We start from the raw sequence: 18,368 nt of genomic DNA, 5'->3' as shown, positions 1-18,368 counted from the left end.
GTGTTTAGCCCCCTGCAAGGAACCAAATTAGTGAGGAACGTTAGTATTCGAGGCTTGCTGGAGACGGAAACCCCACTCTCCATTGCCTCTGGAGTCACCATACTATGATCAGTCCCTGGGGCTCTACCTCTGGTGGACAGCATAGAAGGAGGCATTGGGGAAAGCGAGGAGTATTACACGAAGCCTTGGGAGATACCACCTCCCAAGGGTGGATGCTCCAGGTATAGTAAGAGAAATTGTTACTATTAAAGATCCATCCAATAGAGCAAATCTGTTTTTAAATCTATTTCTCCGGCTGGGTCCACAGGTTATCCACAAGATAACAATGGGATATGATGGAGCGATAGTGGATTGGCACCAAACGATCACAAGCTTTCAGTCCTCCCAGGGTGCAACGGGCCCATCCATATATCCCCGCCCACTGGCTCAGGCAAATCCGTTTTTTGTTTGGTGCGGCAGGAGCCGGACCATGGTCAGAGGGCTGCTGTTTTTGGCAGCCCTAAGCTTTCTTATTTTATTTTTTATAGTATTACTATGTTTTTGAGTGATCTTTCCTAACAGCGTCTTATACGCATATTGGAAAGAGTAGCTCCAACAACTCTTTGCCAGGTCGCAACAACGCTTACCCACGGTACAGTGCAGACTCGGCGGGCGTCTGTGTCGGATATACTAGCAGGTCCAGCAGACGTTACCAGGCTGTGGCCGGAGCACGGGGAGAAGGTAAGGCATCGGTTCCGCTTAGAAGGGGAATACGGACACAGCCTCACTGTTTTGGTAGGAGACTACCAATCAGTAGCTGGCGTGGCGCCACCACAGCTGCTCCAGCGCTGGGCCTTAGGGATCATAAGGCACCAAGAATAGTATGAGGCTACGATCCCTAGGGTTGATGTCAGCGGTGGGGAGTCGGACGCTCTCCTTGTCGCCCCTCCCTCCAGTTCATGACCAGTTTCCGTCAGTCTCCCGGCCTGAACTGATTGCCTCACTTCCGTCTCAGACGCTACCACGAGGGGTCTCGGTCGCAGCATAGGCCGCTGCGTCTGTGTTCACTAAAAAGCTACCGCGTGGAGACCCGGTCGCAGTACAGGTGTCTGTGTGACCGCAGCGTCTGTGTTCACCTAAAGTTCCCGGAGCGACAATGTACACTAGTAGCGTCTTGATCCACTCAGCGTTCGCTAACGTATTGATCGATCTAGGAAGTGAGGTGAGTCTCCCTGCATCCCACTTTACTGAGTACGGGTTATACAGCACTAAATTTCGATCTACTTTTGTTAGTATGAATAGTTGTTTAGTGCCCATTGCATATGAGTCTGTGTACATTACTGTGGTTTTCTTAGCATTGCGTCTGAATACGTTAAGATCTGTATAGAACAGAAGGCAGTAATATGTACTCCTACATACTTTAAAATGTGTTTGTAGTTGATAATACGCTCATATGACTAATATATAACATGTGACTGACTGCTAGTGTGATTGCTGACTTTATATATGTTTGTCAGTGTTTCTTCTGAGCATCAATGCTGGTGCATGGGTAGGGTCAGATTGATACCACTTTAAATGGTAAAGTGATTACAGTCAAATTGTGTAGTACACTGTGGAAGTGCTGATTATTTATCATGTCTACGAGCGGCAAAAGTGACGAGGTTACACTGACAGTAACACCAACACTCATATCATCATGTTTGTCCAGCAAAACGGTATTATCCTCTCAGTATCTGGTACAGGATGGCTTATGTGCAAATTGTTTTGCTTTTCAGCAGATTACAAGGCAGATCCCTGTTCAGCGTCGGGTAGATCCACCTTGGGCAATGTTTGCACAGACCTTGTCCAGTATAGCTGAACGGGTAAACCCTAAAGCTTAAATACCATGAGTAGGGTACACTATTAACCCATACATGCAGCTCCCTTCCTATGGTATATCCCCAACAGCTTCTCCAATGAAACAAGCTGATAAACCGAGTGTAAATAAATTATCAAATTCACAGGCTGCACAAGATGATACATCAGATGATGGCTCTATCTACTCTGCTTCAGCATACGAAGAACAGTACAAGGTATCAGCTCAGTGGATGTAGCTGAATTAATTAGAGCAATGAAGGCTATTTTGTCCTTGGAGGATTCAGCAGAGCCGGTGTTAAAAACTAATGCACCTGTGTTTAAACGTCCCAAAACAGTTAGGATAGAGTTTCCAGGATCAGATCAGCTGATGGAAATCATGGAAGAAGCTTGGGCTACACCCAATAAAAAAATACAGAATTCCCAAAAAATGGGATTGCAATTATCCTTTTCCAACTGGGGACTGTTTAAAAAGGGAAGTGCCTCCTAAAGTAGATACGCATGTCATTCGATTAGTGCGAAAATCTATATTGCCTGTGCCGTCAACGTCATTAGATGTCACAGACAGGAGAGTGAATGGGTTTTTGAAAACCATATTTTCTCTGTCTGGGGCAGTCATAAGGCCAGCTATGGCTTCAGCTTGGATGGCAAAAGCAGTATCTGAATGGGCTGAGGTACTGGAAGACGTGCTTTCAGCACCTTCTACGGAGCAAGAATCCCATATAGCTCACATGAAACAGGCTGCAGTATTCTTGGAAGAAGTGGCAATAGATGGGGACTATTGCTTCTAAAGCATCAACCTTAACAGTAGCTGCTCATAGAGCAGTTTGGTTACGTACATGGAAAGCTGATTCAGAATCAAAAAAGGTTCTGGAATCTTTGCCTTTTGCTGGGAATATTCTGTTTGGTAAGGAATTGATAGTTATTCTGGAATCAGAAGCAGAATCCAAGAAAGTCAGGTTTCCTGCCACATACAGTGGGGATTGAAAGTTTGGGCACCCCAGGCAAAAATTCATTTTAATGTGCAAAAGAAGCCAAGGAAAGATGGAAAAATCTCCAAAAGGCATCAAATTACAGATTAGACATTCTTCTAACATGTCAAAAAAAAGTTTCATTTTATTTCCATCATTTACACTTTCAAAAGAACAGAAAACAAAAAATGGCGTCTGCAAAAGTTTGGTCACCCTGCAGAGTTAATACCTTGTACTGCCCGCTCTGGCAAGTATCACAGCTTGTAAACGCTTTTTGTAGCCAGCCAAGAGTCTTTCAATTCTTGTTTGAGGTATCTTCGCCCATTCTTCCTTACAAAAGTCTTCCAGATCTTTGAGATTCCTGGGCTGTCTGTGACGCACAGCTCTTTTAACGTCTATCCATAGATTTTCAATTATGTTGAGGTCAGGAGATTGTGAAGGCCATGGCAAAAATCTTCAGTTTACGCCGTTTGATGTAATCCACCGTGGATTTTGAGGTGTGTTTTAGGATCATTATCCATTTGCAGAAGCCAGCCTCTCTCTAACTCGTGAAATGTTCCCTGTGCCACTGGCTGCAATACAACCCTAAAGCATGATTGATCCACCACCATGCTTAACAGTTGGACAATCATGCTTTGGGGTTGTATTGCAGCCAGTGGCACAGGGAACATTTCACGAGTAGAAGGAAAAATGGATTCAATAAGATTCCAGCAAATTTTGGACGCTAACTTGATGCCATTTGTGAAAAAGCTGAAGTTAAAGAGAGGCTGGCTTCTGCAAATGGATAATGATCCTAAACACCTCAAAATCCACGTTGGATTACATCAAGAGGCGTAAACTGAAGATTTTGCCATGGCCTTCACAATCTCCTGACCGCAACATAATTGAAAATCTATGGATAGACTTTAAAAGAGCTGTGCGTCACAGACAGCCCAGGAATCTCAAAGAACTGGAAGACTTTTGTAAGGAAGAATGGGCGAAGATACCTCAAACAAGAATTGAAAGACTCTTGGCTGGCTACAAAAAGCGTTTACAAGCTGTGATACTTGCCAGAGGTGGCAGTACAAGGTATTAACTCTGCAGGGTGGCCAAACTTTTGCAGACGCCATTTTTTGTTTTCTGTTCTTTTGAAAGTGTAAATGATGGAAATAAAATCAAACTTTTTTTGACATGTTATATGAATGTCTAATCTGTAATTTGATGCCTTTTGGAGATTTTTCCATCTTTCCTTGTCTTCTTTTTGCACATTAAAATGAATGCCCAAACTTTCAATCCCCACTGTACAACCCCAGGCCTAAGGGTCCGGTTTTTCCGCCATTACGGTCGCAAGGAAAAGCAAAAGGAAAAAGTGAACGTATGCAGCCCCAATACAATACATTTGGTAAGGCAAAGAAGCATTGGGCCACCAGAGGGCCAGCTTCCAAACCAGAAGATAAGCCATCAGCCTGATGGTGCGGGCCTCCGCCTGGGGGACCCCAGGGTAGGGGGCCGACTTCTTCATTTTGCACAGATATGGCAGCAGTCTACAACAGATGCCTGGGTGCAAGAAGTGGTATCTCTGGGTTATGTTTTCCATTTCAAGAAGCAGCCTCCTCGAAGGTTCTTCTGCACCAGCCCATCTTGGTTAGAGATGAAGGCCAGGGCTTTACAAGAAGCAGTTCAGTCAGGAGTAATTATTCCAGTACCCCCTGCACAACGGGGACAGGGGTTTTACTCCAACCTGTTTTTGGTTCAGTAGCCAAATGTGTTGTTTCGGACCATTCTCAATCTCAAAATGCTAAACAAAATACATTTGGGTACCGCGGTTCCACATGGAGATGTTACGCTCCATAGTTTTGGCCATGGAACTAGGGGATTATATGGTGTCCCTGGATATACAGGATGCTTACCTACATGCTCCTAGAGCACGGACTCATCAGTGTTATCTCAGGTTCGCCATCCTCCAGCAGCATTTTCAGTTCCAGGCTTTACCCTTTGGGTTAGCCACAGCCCCCAGAGTATTTACCAAAATTATGGTGTTTATGGCAGCTTATCTCTGCAAGCAGGGGATAAGAATTTTTCCATACCTCGATGATCTTTTAATCCTGGCACAATCCCATGAATTTCTCCTTGGCCATCTCCGACAGACAATAGCTTGTCTACAGGAGCACGGATGGCTCATAAATTGGGCAAAGTCATCTCTGATTCCGTCACAACGGATGATTCACTTGGGGGCTGTATTGGATTCAAGTCTGCAGAGAATATTTTTACCTCTGAACAAGATATCCAAGGTGCAGTTATGGATTCCAGAGTTGTTACACAGTCAAACAATATCAATTCATGCAGAAATTTTTTCGCACTCTTGGGTCTCCGTGCGGCCTATTCTGGCTAGCACTTGGGTGATTAAAGCTATTGAGTCCTGAATGTCTCAAATGGTCTTGGGGTTCCAGTCGAAGGATCCTTTTGAGGCTCTTTCTTCAGCTGACCAAATCACTGAGGCTCTGTGGTTTCTGCCAGACATTCTTTGTGGCTTCAAGTCTGGAATGCCGACACTGAATCAAAACACTTTGAAAGCAATTCCATTTGAAGGCGACTTCCTGTTCGGTTCAGACCTCACTAAAATTGTATCTAAGGCTGTGGGTGGCAAGAGCCCTTACTTTCCAGTCTCAGCCCCTAAAATCATATGTCCCAGGTTCCATTCCTTTTCATTTCACGGTAGAGAAAATTTTCAGGCTTTCAGAGGTACACCAAGAGTTTTCCATTGAGGGTCCTTAAGAGGGCTGGCCACCCCAGGTACCTGACGTCCTGCTGTCAATGCACCAGAAAAGCATTCTGCGTGACTCTTTGGTGGCTACAGTCCACCTTCAGGTGGTGGGAGCCCTTTTACTCAGGTTTCAGGATGTCTGGATTCAATCCAGCCCAGATCATTGGGTAAGCAAATTGGTATCCAGGCGTTACATTCTGGACCTGGAGGGTCCAGTATCGGACCATTTCTTCATTATTCTTTAAGATCAGTGCAGAGTATCGGCCATCATATAGGCGGTCTCTTCTCTTTCAGACTCTGGGATAATTGTTCCGGTTACTGTAAACCAACAGGGCCAGGGGTTTATTCCAATCTTTTTGGTGGACAAACCGGATGGGTCTTTTAGTCCAGTTCTCTAGCTCTAATGGGTAAACCCTAGCCTTCACCTGGAAAAGTTCATGATGCATTCTGTGCGATCGGTCATCACCTCCGTGGAAGAAGGAGAATATTTAGCCTTCGTAGACATCAAGGACACCTATTTATATGTACCATATGTAAGTATCATCATCATCTACTAATATTTGCTGTGGATCACTGGCACTTTCAGTTCTGAGCCCTGCCCTTCGGTCTGTCAACAGCGCTCAGTCTTTATGAAAGGTCATGGCCCAAATGATCTACCTGCATAGGCAGTTAGCATCAATGTTATACCCTATCAGGACAATCTGTTGCTCAAGGTTCATTCAGTGTCCCTACTACAGCAACATCTTCAATTGACTGTAGACACGCTTCAGACTTTCGAGTGGATCGTCACCTTTCCAAATACAATCTAGTTCCATCTCAAAGGATAGCGTATTTGGGCCTTTCTGACACCTAGTGTCAGTGTGCCTTCTGTAGGAGATGATTTAGGATCTCCAGTCCAGAGTGAGAACAGTCCTTCAGTTGTCACAAGTCTCAATTCTCAGGGCTATGCAGCTGCTGGTAAAGATAGTGGCGTCTTTTGAGGCAGTTCCATTCGCCAGGTTTACTGCCAGGCCTCTTCAAAACCAGCTGCTCCATCATTGGTGAAAATAAGATCCTCGACTGGACAGATGTTAATAATATCTTTGCAGACTCGTCAGTTGCTCCAATGGTAGCTTCAGAGTCCAAATTTGACAAGGGGCTTTTGGTTCATGCCTTGGTGCAGGCACAGTCCTATCTACATAATCTGCCGGTGCAGATCCAGTCAGACAATGTCATGGCAGTGGCTTACATAAACATGCAGGGTGGCATCCTTTATTGGCCAGAGCTTTGATTTCCAGCAATCTCTATAGTTTATATTCCACATGTGGACAACTGGGAGGCTGACTTCCTAAGCCACCACAAAGTACATCTAGGAGAATGAGTATTTCACTAGGCGGTATCTGCAGAGCTAGTGTCCAGGTGGGGATCAACAGACCTCCGTCTCAGGGCTTCACATCTCAACAAGAAGCTTCCATGACCTGGCACGAAGTCTCTGGATTCTCAGGCAGTTCTGGTGGATGCTCCTTGTTTGTTCCGTCTGGGGTGTCTTCCGGAACTTTCAATACTTTCATGGGTCCTTCACATCCGAAGCTTGGCTGGTGATTGTCATTGCCCAGACTGGCTTCGCTGTCATTGATATACCACATTTCAAAACATGTTGGCTGACTAACAGTATCGTCTTCCTCTGCGCCCAGATCTTCATCTAGGTCCCTGTCTTCACCCCTATTTACCTTGGTTGGCTTTGACGGCTTTGTCCTTTGAAACCAAGATCTTTGAGAGCTAAGGGTTTTTCTCGGCCTGTTGTTGAGACCATGATCCAGGCTGTTACTTCCCGGATTTAGCATTGCATGTGGAAGTTTTATATATCCTGGTGTGAGCGCCAAGTTTCCGGCAGAGGTTTTTTGGGTGACTCGCCTTTTGTTCTTTCTCCACGAGGGACTGTCTAAGGGTCTTCACCTATCTTCTCTTAAAGGACAGGTTTGGTCTTGTCAGTCCTTTTCCAAAGGAAACTGGCTACTGTTCCGTAACTACCAGACTGTAAGCCTCCGCTTCTCATATTTCATTTAAACGGAGTGGTCCTACTCACATAAACTTCCTGTCTCCCAAAAGCTGTTTGCTTTCCATATTAACCCAGGATATTATTCTTCCAGTGTTTCAACAGGCATTTGCATCTGTTGATGGTTCATCCTTTGCGCTTTTGGATGTTTGTGCATTACGCATTTATCTAGAAAATACTGCTTCTCTGCGGCATACGGTTTCTTTGTTGGTGTTTTATGCTACACCAAAACGAGGCTGGCTAGCCTCTAAGGCTTCTATGGGTCACTTTGGCCACTTGTCAGGCCCATGTGTGTACAAATGTGACAGTTTCTGCTGCCATTCAGGGCCACTGGACTCGTGATGTTGGTGGGGGATCTTGTGCTGTGCGATGTTGCCTAGTTGTGCAGGGCAGTAACCTGGTCATGCGTACACACTTTCACTAAATTCTACAGTTTCCATATGTTTGGAGCGAATTATGCCAATGTTGCATGTACAATTCTGCAAATAGCTTATTCAGACGCTACCCCTCCCTGTTAGCTTGCTTTGGAAATTCACAGAGTTAATTGAGCATCAACCAGATGGCTGATAGAGGAAATTGGATTTTTTTACTCACTGTAAAATCCCTTCCTCAAAGTCGATTTGGGGGATGCTGAGCTCCCCAAAATGTCCCACGACTTGTCTGGTTTTCTTACCAGTTTGCCTTTTTTCGTTTGTCAGTTGTTCAGTTTAGTTGTAGTTGTCTTTTGATTCTTCCCTTGTGCGGCTCTGCTAAATGTAGACTGAGGGGCTGCTTAAAGTGGGAGGGGTTATATAGGGAAGGAGCCAGTTTTTCAACTTTTTTTAGTGCCAGACTCCAATGGTCATACACATAACCCAGAGGTAATGGAGCCCTTTATTTTTATTTTTCTCTCTCTTTCTCGCTCTTTCTCTCTCTCTTTCTCTGTTTCTCTCTTTTTCTCTGTCTCTCTTTCTCTCTGTCTCTCTCTGTCTCCTTTTTTTCTTTTTTTTTTATCCTTTGCTTTTTCTAATTCCTTTTTTTCCCTTCTTTCTCTTTCATTTGTTTTGAAGGAACTCTGCAGGGATGTTGTTCTTCCTTTCTTTCCTTCCTGTTTTTTTTTTTTTTTTTTTTTCCTTTTTCTGTTTTATTACTTTTTCTTGTTTTTTTTTTTTTCCCCTTTTGCTTTTGTGTTCTATTTTTTTCTACCTTTTTTTTTTGTGTGTGTGTATGTATATATATATATATATATATATATATATATATATATATATATATATATATATATATATATAATGTGTGTGTATATATGTGTATATATATATATAAATTATGTGTGTGTGTGTATGTATATATATATACATATATATATATATATATATATATATATATATATATATATATATATATATATTCATTTTTTTTATTTTATTTTTTTGTTATTTATTTTGAAGGAACTCTGCAGGGAGGTTGTTCAAAACATCTTGGAGAACTAAACACAGTTCTTCTGTGAATGTAGGGTGCAACATTTGTTTGCCGATTCTGAAGTGGCTGCTCAGTGAAGTCCTGTACAATTTTTTTTTTTAATCATCATTGGACAAGGCATGTTGGATGGGGTCTGATGTGAAATAATTTAAGTTGTGTTAAATTTCACATTTTGGAAACATTTTCTGACAGTAATATCTGTCATAGTGAGGCAGTGATGTGTTGCTTTCCTGTGAGCAGTGTCTGTTTAAACTTGTGTCATTATAGCTGTGGCTTTGTGATTACTGTAGGTTCAAATTACAGTTGGAAGTAGAGCAGGCCGGAGTCGTGCGGTCAGTGGGAAATAATGCATGGTCATGTTCTCTAATGCACACAGCTTTTTTTCTGCTGAATGGGGATGTTTTGTGGAGAGTTGAGCAGGCGGGTGTAGTACGGTATGGCGGCGGCCGGGCTTCCGGCGACCAGCATACCGGCGCCGGGAGCCCGACCGCCGGCATACCGACAGCGTGGCGAGCGCAAATGAGCCCCTTGCGGGCTCGCTGCACTTGCCACGCTGCGGGCACGGTGGCGCATAGCGCGCCACGCTATTTATTCTCCCTCCAGGGGGGTCGTGGACCCCCACGAGGGAGAAAATCTGTTGGTATGCCGTGCGCCAGGATCCCGACAGTCGGCAACCTGAAGACCACCCGAGCAGGCTGCTGAGTGAAAACCACTAGTAAGACTATAACTATGCATTGCTTCAGTGTTACTAGTTAACACTCGTTACTAATCTTAAATGGTGCTCCAACCTATAAGCTCCTGTCATGAAAAATGTCAATCAGCTCCTGTCAGTTTTCAAACTCATGACAGTTAGGAGCTGATTGGTTGAAGCACCATTTAAGATTAGTAATGAATGATAGCTAGACTCTGCCCCTTAGCATATTATAGGGTATATGATGCCAGCTTATAATTAGTTTCTGGCACTGATTATTTACAAACCTGCTCCATAAGCTACAGTACAGAGCACGTTATCTAAAAAAAAAAGGTTTGCTTGCAGCCTGCAAAATATGGTGCTGGCAGAATCAGGAAGTGATTGTACTACATAATTATTGTAATTGTATGCATTTATCTTTGGACTTATTTGCTGTACCTTGTAATATTTAAAAAAATAAGTGAAAATAAATAAATAAGTTTATGGCTAAGCAGTTTTGTCTATATTTTAAAGGTGCATACACTGTGGGCGTTTTTGCCCAGCGTGTATGCACATTGATGATCACTGACATCGCTGGGCTGAAAAGCGCTCCGTGCATACACACTGAGCACTTTTCCCCACTGCCCAGCGATGTCAGCGGGGGTGAACGGCTTTCTATAGCAGGACGCTATGGTAATACTAGCAGATGAACAGCGGCTGTCGGCGATGAAGCCGTGGGCGCGCATCGCCAGGGTTTAAAACACCAAAAGTGACCTGCTTTCAGTTCAGAATCGCCCAGTGTGTATGGGCCTTAACTTTCATATGAGCAAACCACCAGTTCTTTCGGGATTGAAACGGGATGCCGGCTGTCACTATACTGACAGTGGTATCCCATCCGCCAAAATGCCGACAAAGGGGCGAGCGCATCGAGGTCTCTTGCGGGCTCACGGCTCTCGCCATTCTGCGGGCACTGTGGCTCACTTCACTCGCCACAGGTTCTATTCTCCCTCTATGGGTGTCATGGACACCCACAGAGGAAGAATCGCCTATCTCGCCGTTATTCCGGCGGTGGGATTGTACCCCTGTCGGGATTACGCGAGCGGGATCCCGACAGGCGGTATTTTAAACGCATACCGTTCTTTTTCTCTTGAACAGATAATAGTTGAATAAATAAAAATAGTTGTGTTTTCAAATAACTCCCTCAAACGGACACTCTATTTAAAAATGTTTTAGTTATTGACTCAAAACTTGGAATTGCTATAAATACTTTCCTTTTATTTAGTGACTTGACATGATTAATACTAATGTCTATTTCTCTATCGTCCTAGTGGATGCTGGGGTTCCTGAAAGGACCATGGGGAATAGCGGCTCCGCAGGAGACGGGGCACAAAAAGTAAAGCTTTAGGATCAGGTGGTGTGCACTGGCTCCTCCCCCTATGACCCTCCTCCAAGCCTCAGTTAGATTTTTGTGCCCGGCCGAGAAGGGTGCAATCTAGGTGGCTCTCCTAAAGAGCTGCTTAGAAAAGTTTAGCTTAGGTTTTTTATTTTACAGTGAGTCCTGCTGGCAACAGGATCACTGCATCGAGGGACTTAGGGGAGAAGAAGTGAACTCACCTGCGTGCAGGATGGATTGGCTTCTTTGGCTACTGGACATTAGCTCCAGAGGGACGATCACTGGTACAGCCTGGATGGTCACCGGAACCTCGCCGCCGGCCCCCTTGCAGATGCTGAAACAAGAAGAAGGTCCAGAATCGGCGGCATGAAGACTCCTCAGTCTTCTTAAGGTAGCGCACAGCACTGCAGCTGTGCGCCATTTCCTCTCAGCACACTTCACACGGCAGTCACTGAGGGTGCAGGGCGCTGGGAGGGGGGCGCCCTGGGAGGCAATGAAAACCTATTTTTGGCTAAAAATACCTCACATATAGCCTCCGGGGGCTATATGGAGATATTTAACCCCTGCCAGAATCCGTTAAGAGCGGGAGACGAGGCCGCCGAAAAAGGGGCGGGGCCTATCTCCTCAGCACACAGCGCCATTTTCCCTCACAGAAAGGCTGGAGGGAAGGCTCCCAGGCTCTCCCCTGCACTGCACTACAGAAACAGGGTTAAAACAGAGAGGGGGGGCACTAATTTGGCGTTAGAAATATATAAAAAAGATGCTATAAGGGAAAACACTTATATAAGGTTGTCCCTATATAATTATAGCGTTTTTGGTGTGTGCTGGCAAACTCTCCCTCTGTCTCTCCAAAGGGCTAGTAGGTCCTGTCCTCTATCAGAGCATTCCCTGTGTGTGTGCTGTGTGTCGGTACGTGTGTGTCGACATGTATGAGGACGATGTTGGTGAGGAGGCGGAGCAATTGCCTGTAATGGTGATGTCACTCTCTAGGGAGTCGACACCGGAATGGATGGCTTATTTAGGGAATTACGTGATAATGTCAACACGCGGCAAGGTCGGTTGACGACATGAGACGGCCGACAAACAATTAGTACCGGTCCAGACGTCTCAAAAACACCGTCAGGGGTTTTTAAAACGCCCGTTTACTTTAGTCGGTCGACACAGACACAGACAGGGACACGGAATCCAGTGTCGACGGTGAATAAACAAACGTATTCCTTATTAGGGCCACACGTTAAGGGCAATGAAGGAGGTGTTACATATTTCTGATACTACAAGTACCACAAAAGAGGGTATTATGTGGGATGTGAAAAAACTACCGTAGTTTTTACTGAATCAGATAAATTAAATGAAGTGTGTGATGATGCGTGGGTTCCCCCCGATAGAAAATATGGGCGGTATACCCTTTCCCGCCAGAAGTTAGGGCGCGTTGGGAAACACCCCTTAGGGTGGATAAGGCGCACACACGCTTATCAGAACAAGTGGCGGTACCGTCTATAGATAGGGCCGTCCTCAAGGAGCCAGCTGACAGGAGGCTGGAAAATATCATAAAAAGTATATACACACATACTGGTGTTATACTGCGACCAGCGATCGCCTCAGCCTGGATGTGCAGAGCTGGGGTGGCTTGGTCGGATTCCCTGACTAAAAATATTGATACACTTGACAGGGACAGTATTTTATTGACTATAGAGCATTTAAAGGATGCATTTCTATATATGCGAGATGCACAGAGGGATATTTGCACTCTGGCATCAAGAGTAAGTGCGATGTCCATATCTGCCAGAAGATGTTTATGGACACGACAGTGGTCAGGTGATGCAGATTCCAAACGGCACAAAGGTGTATTGCCGTATAAAGGAAGAGGAGTTATTTGGGGTCGGTCCATCGGACCTGGTGGCCACGGCAACTGCTGGAAAATCCACCGTTTTTTACCCTAAGTCACATCTCTGCAGAAAAAGACACCGTCTTTTCAGCTTCAGTCCTTTCGTCCCTATAAGAGTCATATCTGCCCAGGGATAGAGGAAAGGGAAGAAGACTGCAGCAGGCAGCCCATTCCCAGGAACAGAAGCGTTCCACCGCTTCTGACAAGCTCTCAGCATGACGCTGAGACCGTACAGGACCCCTGGATCCTACAAGTAGTATCCCAGGGGTACAGATTGGAATGTCGAGACGTTTCCCCTGCGCAGGCTCCTGAAGTCTGCTTTACCAAGGTCTCCCTCCGACAAGGAGGCAGTATGGGAAACAATTCACGAGCTGTATTCCCAGCAGGTGATAATTAAATTACCCCTCCTACAACAAGAAAAGGGGTATTATTCCACACTATATTGTGGTACTGAAGCCAGAAGGCTAGGTGAGACCTATTCTAAATCTAAAAAAATTTGAACACTTACAAAGGTTCAAATCAAGATGGAGTCACTCAGAGCAGTGATAACGAACCGGGAAGAAGGGGACTATATGGTGTCCCGAGACATCAGGGATGCTTACCTCCATGTCCCAAATTTGCCCTTATCACTAAGGGTACCTCAGGTTCGTGGTACAGAACTGTCACTATCAGTTTCAGACGCTGCCGTTTGGATTGTCCACGGCACCCCGGGTCTTTACCAAGGTAATGGCCGAAATGATGGTTCTTCTTCGAAGAAAAGGCGTCTTAATTATCCCTTACTTGGACGATCTCCTGATAAGGGCAAAGTCCAGGGAACAGTTGGAGGTCGGAGTAGCACTATCTCGGATACTGTTACAACAGCAGGGGTGGATTCTAAATATTCCAAAATCGCAGCTGATCCCGACAACAAGTCTCCTGTGCTTAGGGATGATTCTGGACACAGTCCAGAAAAAGGTGTTTCTCCCGGAAGAGAAAGCCAGGGAGTTATCCGAGCTAGTCAGGAACCTCCTAAAATCAGTGCATCATTGCACAAGGGCCATGGTAAAAAAATGGTGACTTCCTACGAAGCAATTCCAGTCGGCAGATTTCATGCAAGAACTTTTCAGTGGGATCTGCTGGACAAATGGTCCAGATCGCATCTTCAGATGCATCAGCGGATAACCCTATATCCAAGGACAAGGGTGTCTCTCCTGTGGTGGTTACAGAGTGCTCATCTTCTAGAGGGCCGCAGATTCGGCATTCAGTTTTGGATGTTGGTGACCACGGAGGCCAGCCCGAGAGGCTGGGGAGCAGTCACACAAGGAAAAAATTTCCAGGGAGTGTGATCAAGTCTGGAGACTTTTCTCCACATAAATATAGCTAAGGGTAAATTTATAATGCTCTAAGCTTAGCAAGACCTCTGCTTCAAGGTCAGCCGGTATTGATCCAGTGGGATAAAACATCACGGCAGTCGCCCACGTAAATAGACAGGGCGGCACAAGAAGCAGGAGGGCAGTGGCAAAAACTGCAAGGACTTTTCGCTGGGCGGAAAATCATGTGATAGCACTGTCAGCAGTGTTTCATTCCGGGAATGGAAACTGGGAAGCAGACTTCCTCAGTAGGCACGACCTCCACCCGGCAGAGTGGGAACTTCATGGGGAAGTTTTCCACATGATTGTAAACCGTTGGGAATTACCAAAGGTGGACATGATGGCGTCCCGTCTGAACAAAAAACGGGACAGGTATTGCGCCAGGTTAAGAGACCCTCAGGCAATAGCTGTGGACGCTCTGGTAACACTGTGGGTGTACCAGTCGGTGTATGTGTTCCCTCCTCTGCTTCTCATAACCAAGGTACTGAGAATTATAAGACGTAGAGGAGTAAGAACTATACTCGTGGCTCCGGATTGGCCAAGAAGGACTTGGTACCCGGAACTTCAAGAGATGCTCACAGAGGACTCATGGCCTCTGCCGCTACGAAGGGACTTGCTTCAGCAAGTACCAGGTCTGTTCCAAGACTTACCGCGGCTGCGTTTGACGGCATGGCGGTGGAACGCCGGATCCTAAGGGAAAAGGCATTCAGGAAGAGGTCATTCCTACCCTGGTCAAAGCCAGAAAGGAGGTGACCGCACAACATAATCACCACATGTGGCGAAAATATGTTGCGTGGTGTGAGGCCAGGAAGGCCCCACGAAGAAATTTCAACTCGGTCGATTCCTGCATTTCCTGCAAACAGGAGTGTCTATGGGCCTCAAATTGGGGTCCATTAAGGTTCAAATTTCGGCCCTGTCGATTTTTCTTCCAGAAAGAATTGGCTTCAGTTCCTGAAGTCCAGAAGTTTGTCAAGGGAGTATTGCATATACAACCCCCTTTTGTGCCTCCAGTGGCACTGTGGGATCTCAACGTAGTTCTGGGATTCCTCAAAACACATTGGTTTAAAACCAGTCAAATCTGTGGATTTGAAGCATCTCACATGAAAAGTGAACATGCTCTTGGACCTGGCCTGGACCAGGCGAGTGTCAAATTGGTGGTTTTTTTTTTTCTCAAAAAAGCCCATATCTGTTTGTCCATTCGGACAGGGCAGAGCTGCGGACTCGTCCCCAGTTCTCTCCCTAAGGTGGTGTCAGTGTTTCACCTGAACCAGCTTATTGTGGTGTCTTGCGCCTACTAGGGACTTGGAGGACTCCAAGTTGCTAGATGTGGTCAGGGCCCTGAAAATATAGGTTCCAGGACGGCTGGAGTCAGGAAAACTGACTTGCTGTTATCCTGTATGCACCCAACAAACTGGGTGCTCTTGCTTCTAAGCAGACTTTTGCTAGTTGGATGTGTAATACAATTCAGCTTGCACATTCTGTGGCAGGCCTGCCACAGCCAAAATATGTAAATGCCCATTCCACAAGGAAGGTGGGCTCATCTTGGGCGGCTGCCCGAGGGGTCTCGGCTTTACAACTTTGCCGAGCGGCTATTTAGTCAGGGGCAAACACGTTTGTAAAATCCTACAAATTTGATAACCTGGCTAAGGAGGACCTGGAGTTCTCTCATTCGGTGCTGCAGAGTCATCCGCACTCTCCCGCCCGTTTGGGAGCTTTGGTATAATCCCCATGGTCCTTTCAGGAACCCCAGCATCCACTAGGACGATAGAGAAAATAAGAATTTACTTACCGATAATTCTATTTCTCGGAGTCCGTAGTGGATGCTGGGCGCCCATCCCAAGTGCGGATTATCTGCAATACTTGTACATAGTTACAAAAATCGGGTTATTATTGTTGTGAGCCATCTTTCAGAGGCTCCGCTGTTATCATACTGTTAACTGGGTTCAGATCACAGGTTGTACAGTGTGATTGGTGTGGCTGGTATGAGTCTTACCCGGGATTCATAAATCCTTCCTTATTGTGTACGCTCGTCCGGGCACAGTATCCTAACTGAGGCTTGGAGGAGGGTCATAGGGGGAGGAGCCAGTGCACACCACCTGATCCTAAAGCTTTACTTTTTGTGCCCTGTCTCCTGCGGAGCCGCTATTCCCCATGGTCCTTTCAGGAACCCCAGCATCCACTACGGACTCCGAGAAATAGAATTATCGGTAAGTAAATTCTTATTTTTTTGTAGCCTTAACTCTTGGTATTTTGTTTTCTGTTTTTAGGGATTTGAATCCTGGCACCAAATCGGTTCAAGTGGTCTTGAGGTAAGTGAATTTCTATTATTAGAAGTGAGGGTATAGTAGTGGTCCGTTTGTGATCACTTGTAGTAACTTAGCCATCAAGTACAAAATCGGCACAGATGTGTATTGCTATTTACTTTCAGGATTTGTTACACAGACACCAGCTGTCCACAGGAAGATCAGTACCCACCCAACATTGCTGTAAAGGTCAATCACAATTATTGTTCAGTACCGGTAAGTTTTTTGGAGTCTTGATTGTTCACAAGATCTTCTGTGCCCACATATACTTAATGTGATACAGTGCTTCATTTCCTACTTTCATTTGTCCAGGGCTATTATCCCTCCAATAAACCTGGCGTGGAACCCAAGCGGCCGTGCCGCCCCATAAATCTCACCAATCTCATGTATCTGTCCTCAGCTAGCAACAGAGTAACAGTCACCTGGGGAAATTATGGAAAGGTAAGCACTAGCACTGGATGTATAGACCATATGCTTTCCACGTTCTTTTCAGCAGTATTCACTGTTTAGCTGTACTGCTTAAGTTGGCCATACACTTTACCAATTTCCATACAACTATTTGGCTGGAATGAAAATCTGATAATGTATTGGAGCAAATCACAATCCACCATTTGCTCCCAACCCCCAGAAAACGGGCAAAAGCTGTAATTTAGATAAATTGTTTCAAACAGAATTAACCAACTTGTCCAAACAACCATTTTTGTCTGTTTTCAGGTCGTTGAGAGCAAATTGCTGATTGTCATTTGCTTCCAATAGTTACCAGATTTTTATTCCAGCTAACTAACTAGTTGGATGAAAGTTGGTTTAGTGTATTGCCAACTTTAGTCCATGGCCTTTTTCATCTCTCAGTAATAATCTCATTAAACTTGGGTAGCTTTCTAGTATCTTTTGTACTGCAGCAGTTTGTCCTTCTGTGTGTACCCTAGTGTCACGGGCCTGTAATCATTGCTACTCTTATACATTAAACCAATGAGCTAAAGGTGGGAGAATTTACTTCCCATCCGTATTTGTATGTTAACAACTGTCTCAAAAAATTATTTTTTTAAATGTATTGTGTGTAAAATGGAGGTTCTTCTGAATTTATTTGCAGTAGTAAATCTCTGTAAGGAAATAGTTCACACATACCTTCATTTTGGACTTTACATGATTAAATCCACCTTTTATGTATGAAAAATAATGGAATAAAATCTCCATATCTCCATTCCCGCACTTCTCTGATTATTCAGATGTAAATTCAATTTTTTTACTGTTGCTTAGCTTCACTTTGGCTGTTTTTAAATGCCAGTTCTTGGAGCAATTGGTTGGCATCACAGAGGTAGAAATTTTGTGCACAGCTTGCCATTTCCCATGTCGGCACTTGCCAAGTTATGTCCAAAATATGTATGCACCTGATGGGAGGGTTTTACCACGCTTTATCTGAATGTGTAAAATGATGCATGCTTTTATTTTCACTAGTGCATCTATCCACAGATTTTGTACATGTATTTTGTTTCAATGTCAGATGGTTGTTCTTGTTACTTTCATGCAGTATTTAGTAGCCTCATCTTGTGGTTGATTTAGCGCCCCATTATTTTGTAATAGCTTATATTGCTTAAGGTATTTCTTATGCTGTCTACCACATTTGTCCCTTTTCGCTTCTTATTGGCTATTGAGTTTGTCTGTTTAATACGTCATAGTCAATATGGTATACAATAAGGTTTTTCTTTTATATTTTCTTTTATAGCA

The 18,368-nt window shown here is 44.8% G+C and overlaps 1 protein-coding gene across 1 annotated transcript in view; it reads left to right on the top strand.

Moving 5' to 3' along the window:
* PIAS4 (protein inhibitor of activated STAT 4) overlaps positions 1–18,368 on the top strand; it is a 197,686-nt gene that overhangs the window by 111,188 nt on the left and 68,130 nt on the right. The window contains exons 4-6 of the mRNA XM_063914861.1: positions 16,608–16,649; positions 16,769–16,859; positions 16,956–17,084. Of these exons, the coding sequence (XP_063770931.1) occupies positions 16,608–16,649; positions 16,769–16,859; positions 16,956–17,084 (262 nt within the window). The remainder of the gene's footprint in view (positions 1–16,607; positions 16,650–16,768; positions 16,860–16,955; positions 17,085–18,368) is intronic.

This window comes from Pseudophryne corroboree, chromosome 1 (genome assembly GCF_028390025.1).
Source record: "Pseudophryne corroboree isolate aPseCor3 chromosome 1, aPseCor3.hap2, whole genome shotgun sequence".
Classification (NCBI taxonomy): domain Eukaryota; kingdom Metazoa; phylum Chordata; class Amphibia; order Anura; family Myobatrachidae; genus Pseudophryne; species Pseudophryne corroboree.
The sequence above is the reverse complement of the archived record's forward strand: the minus strand, read 5'-3'. Positions and strand labels throughout refer to the sequence as shown.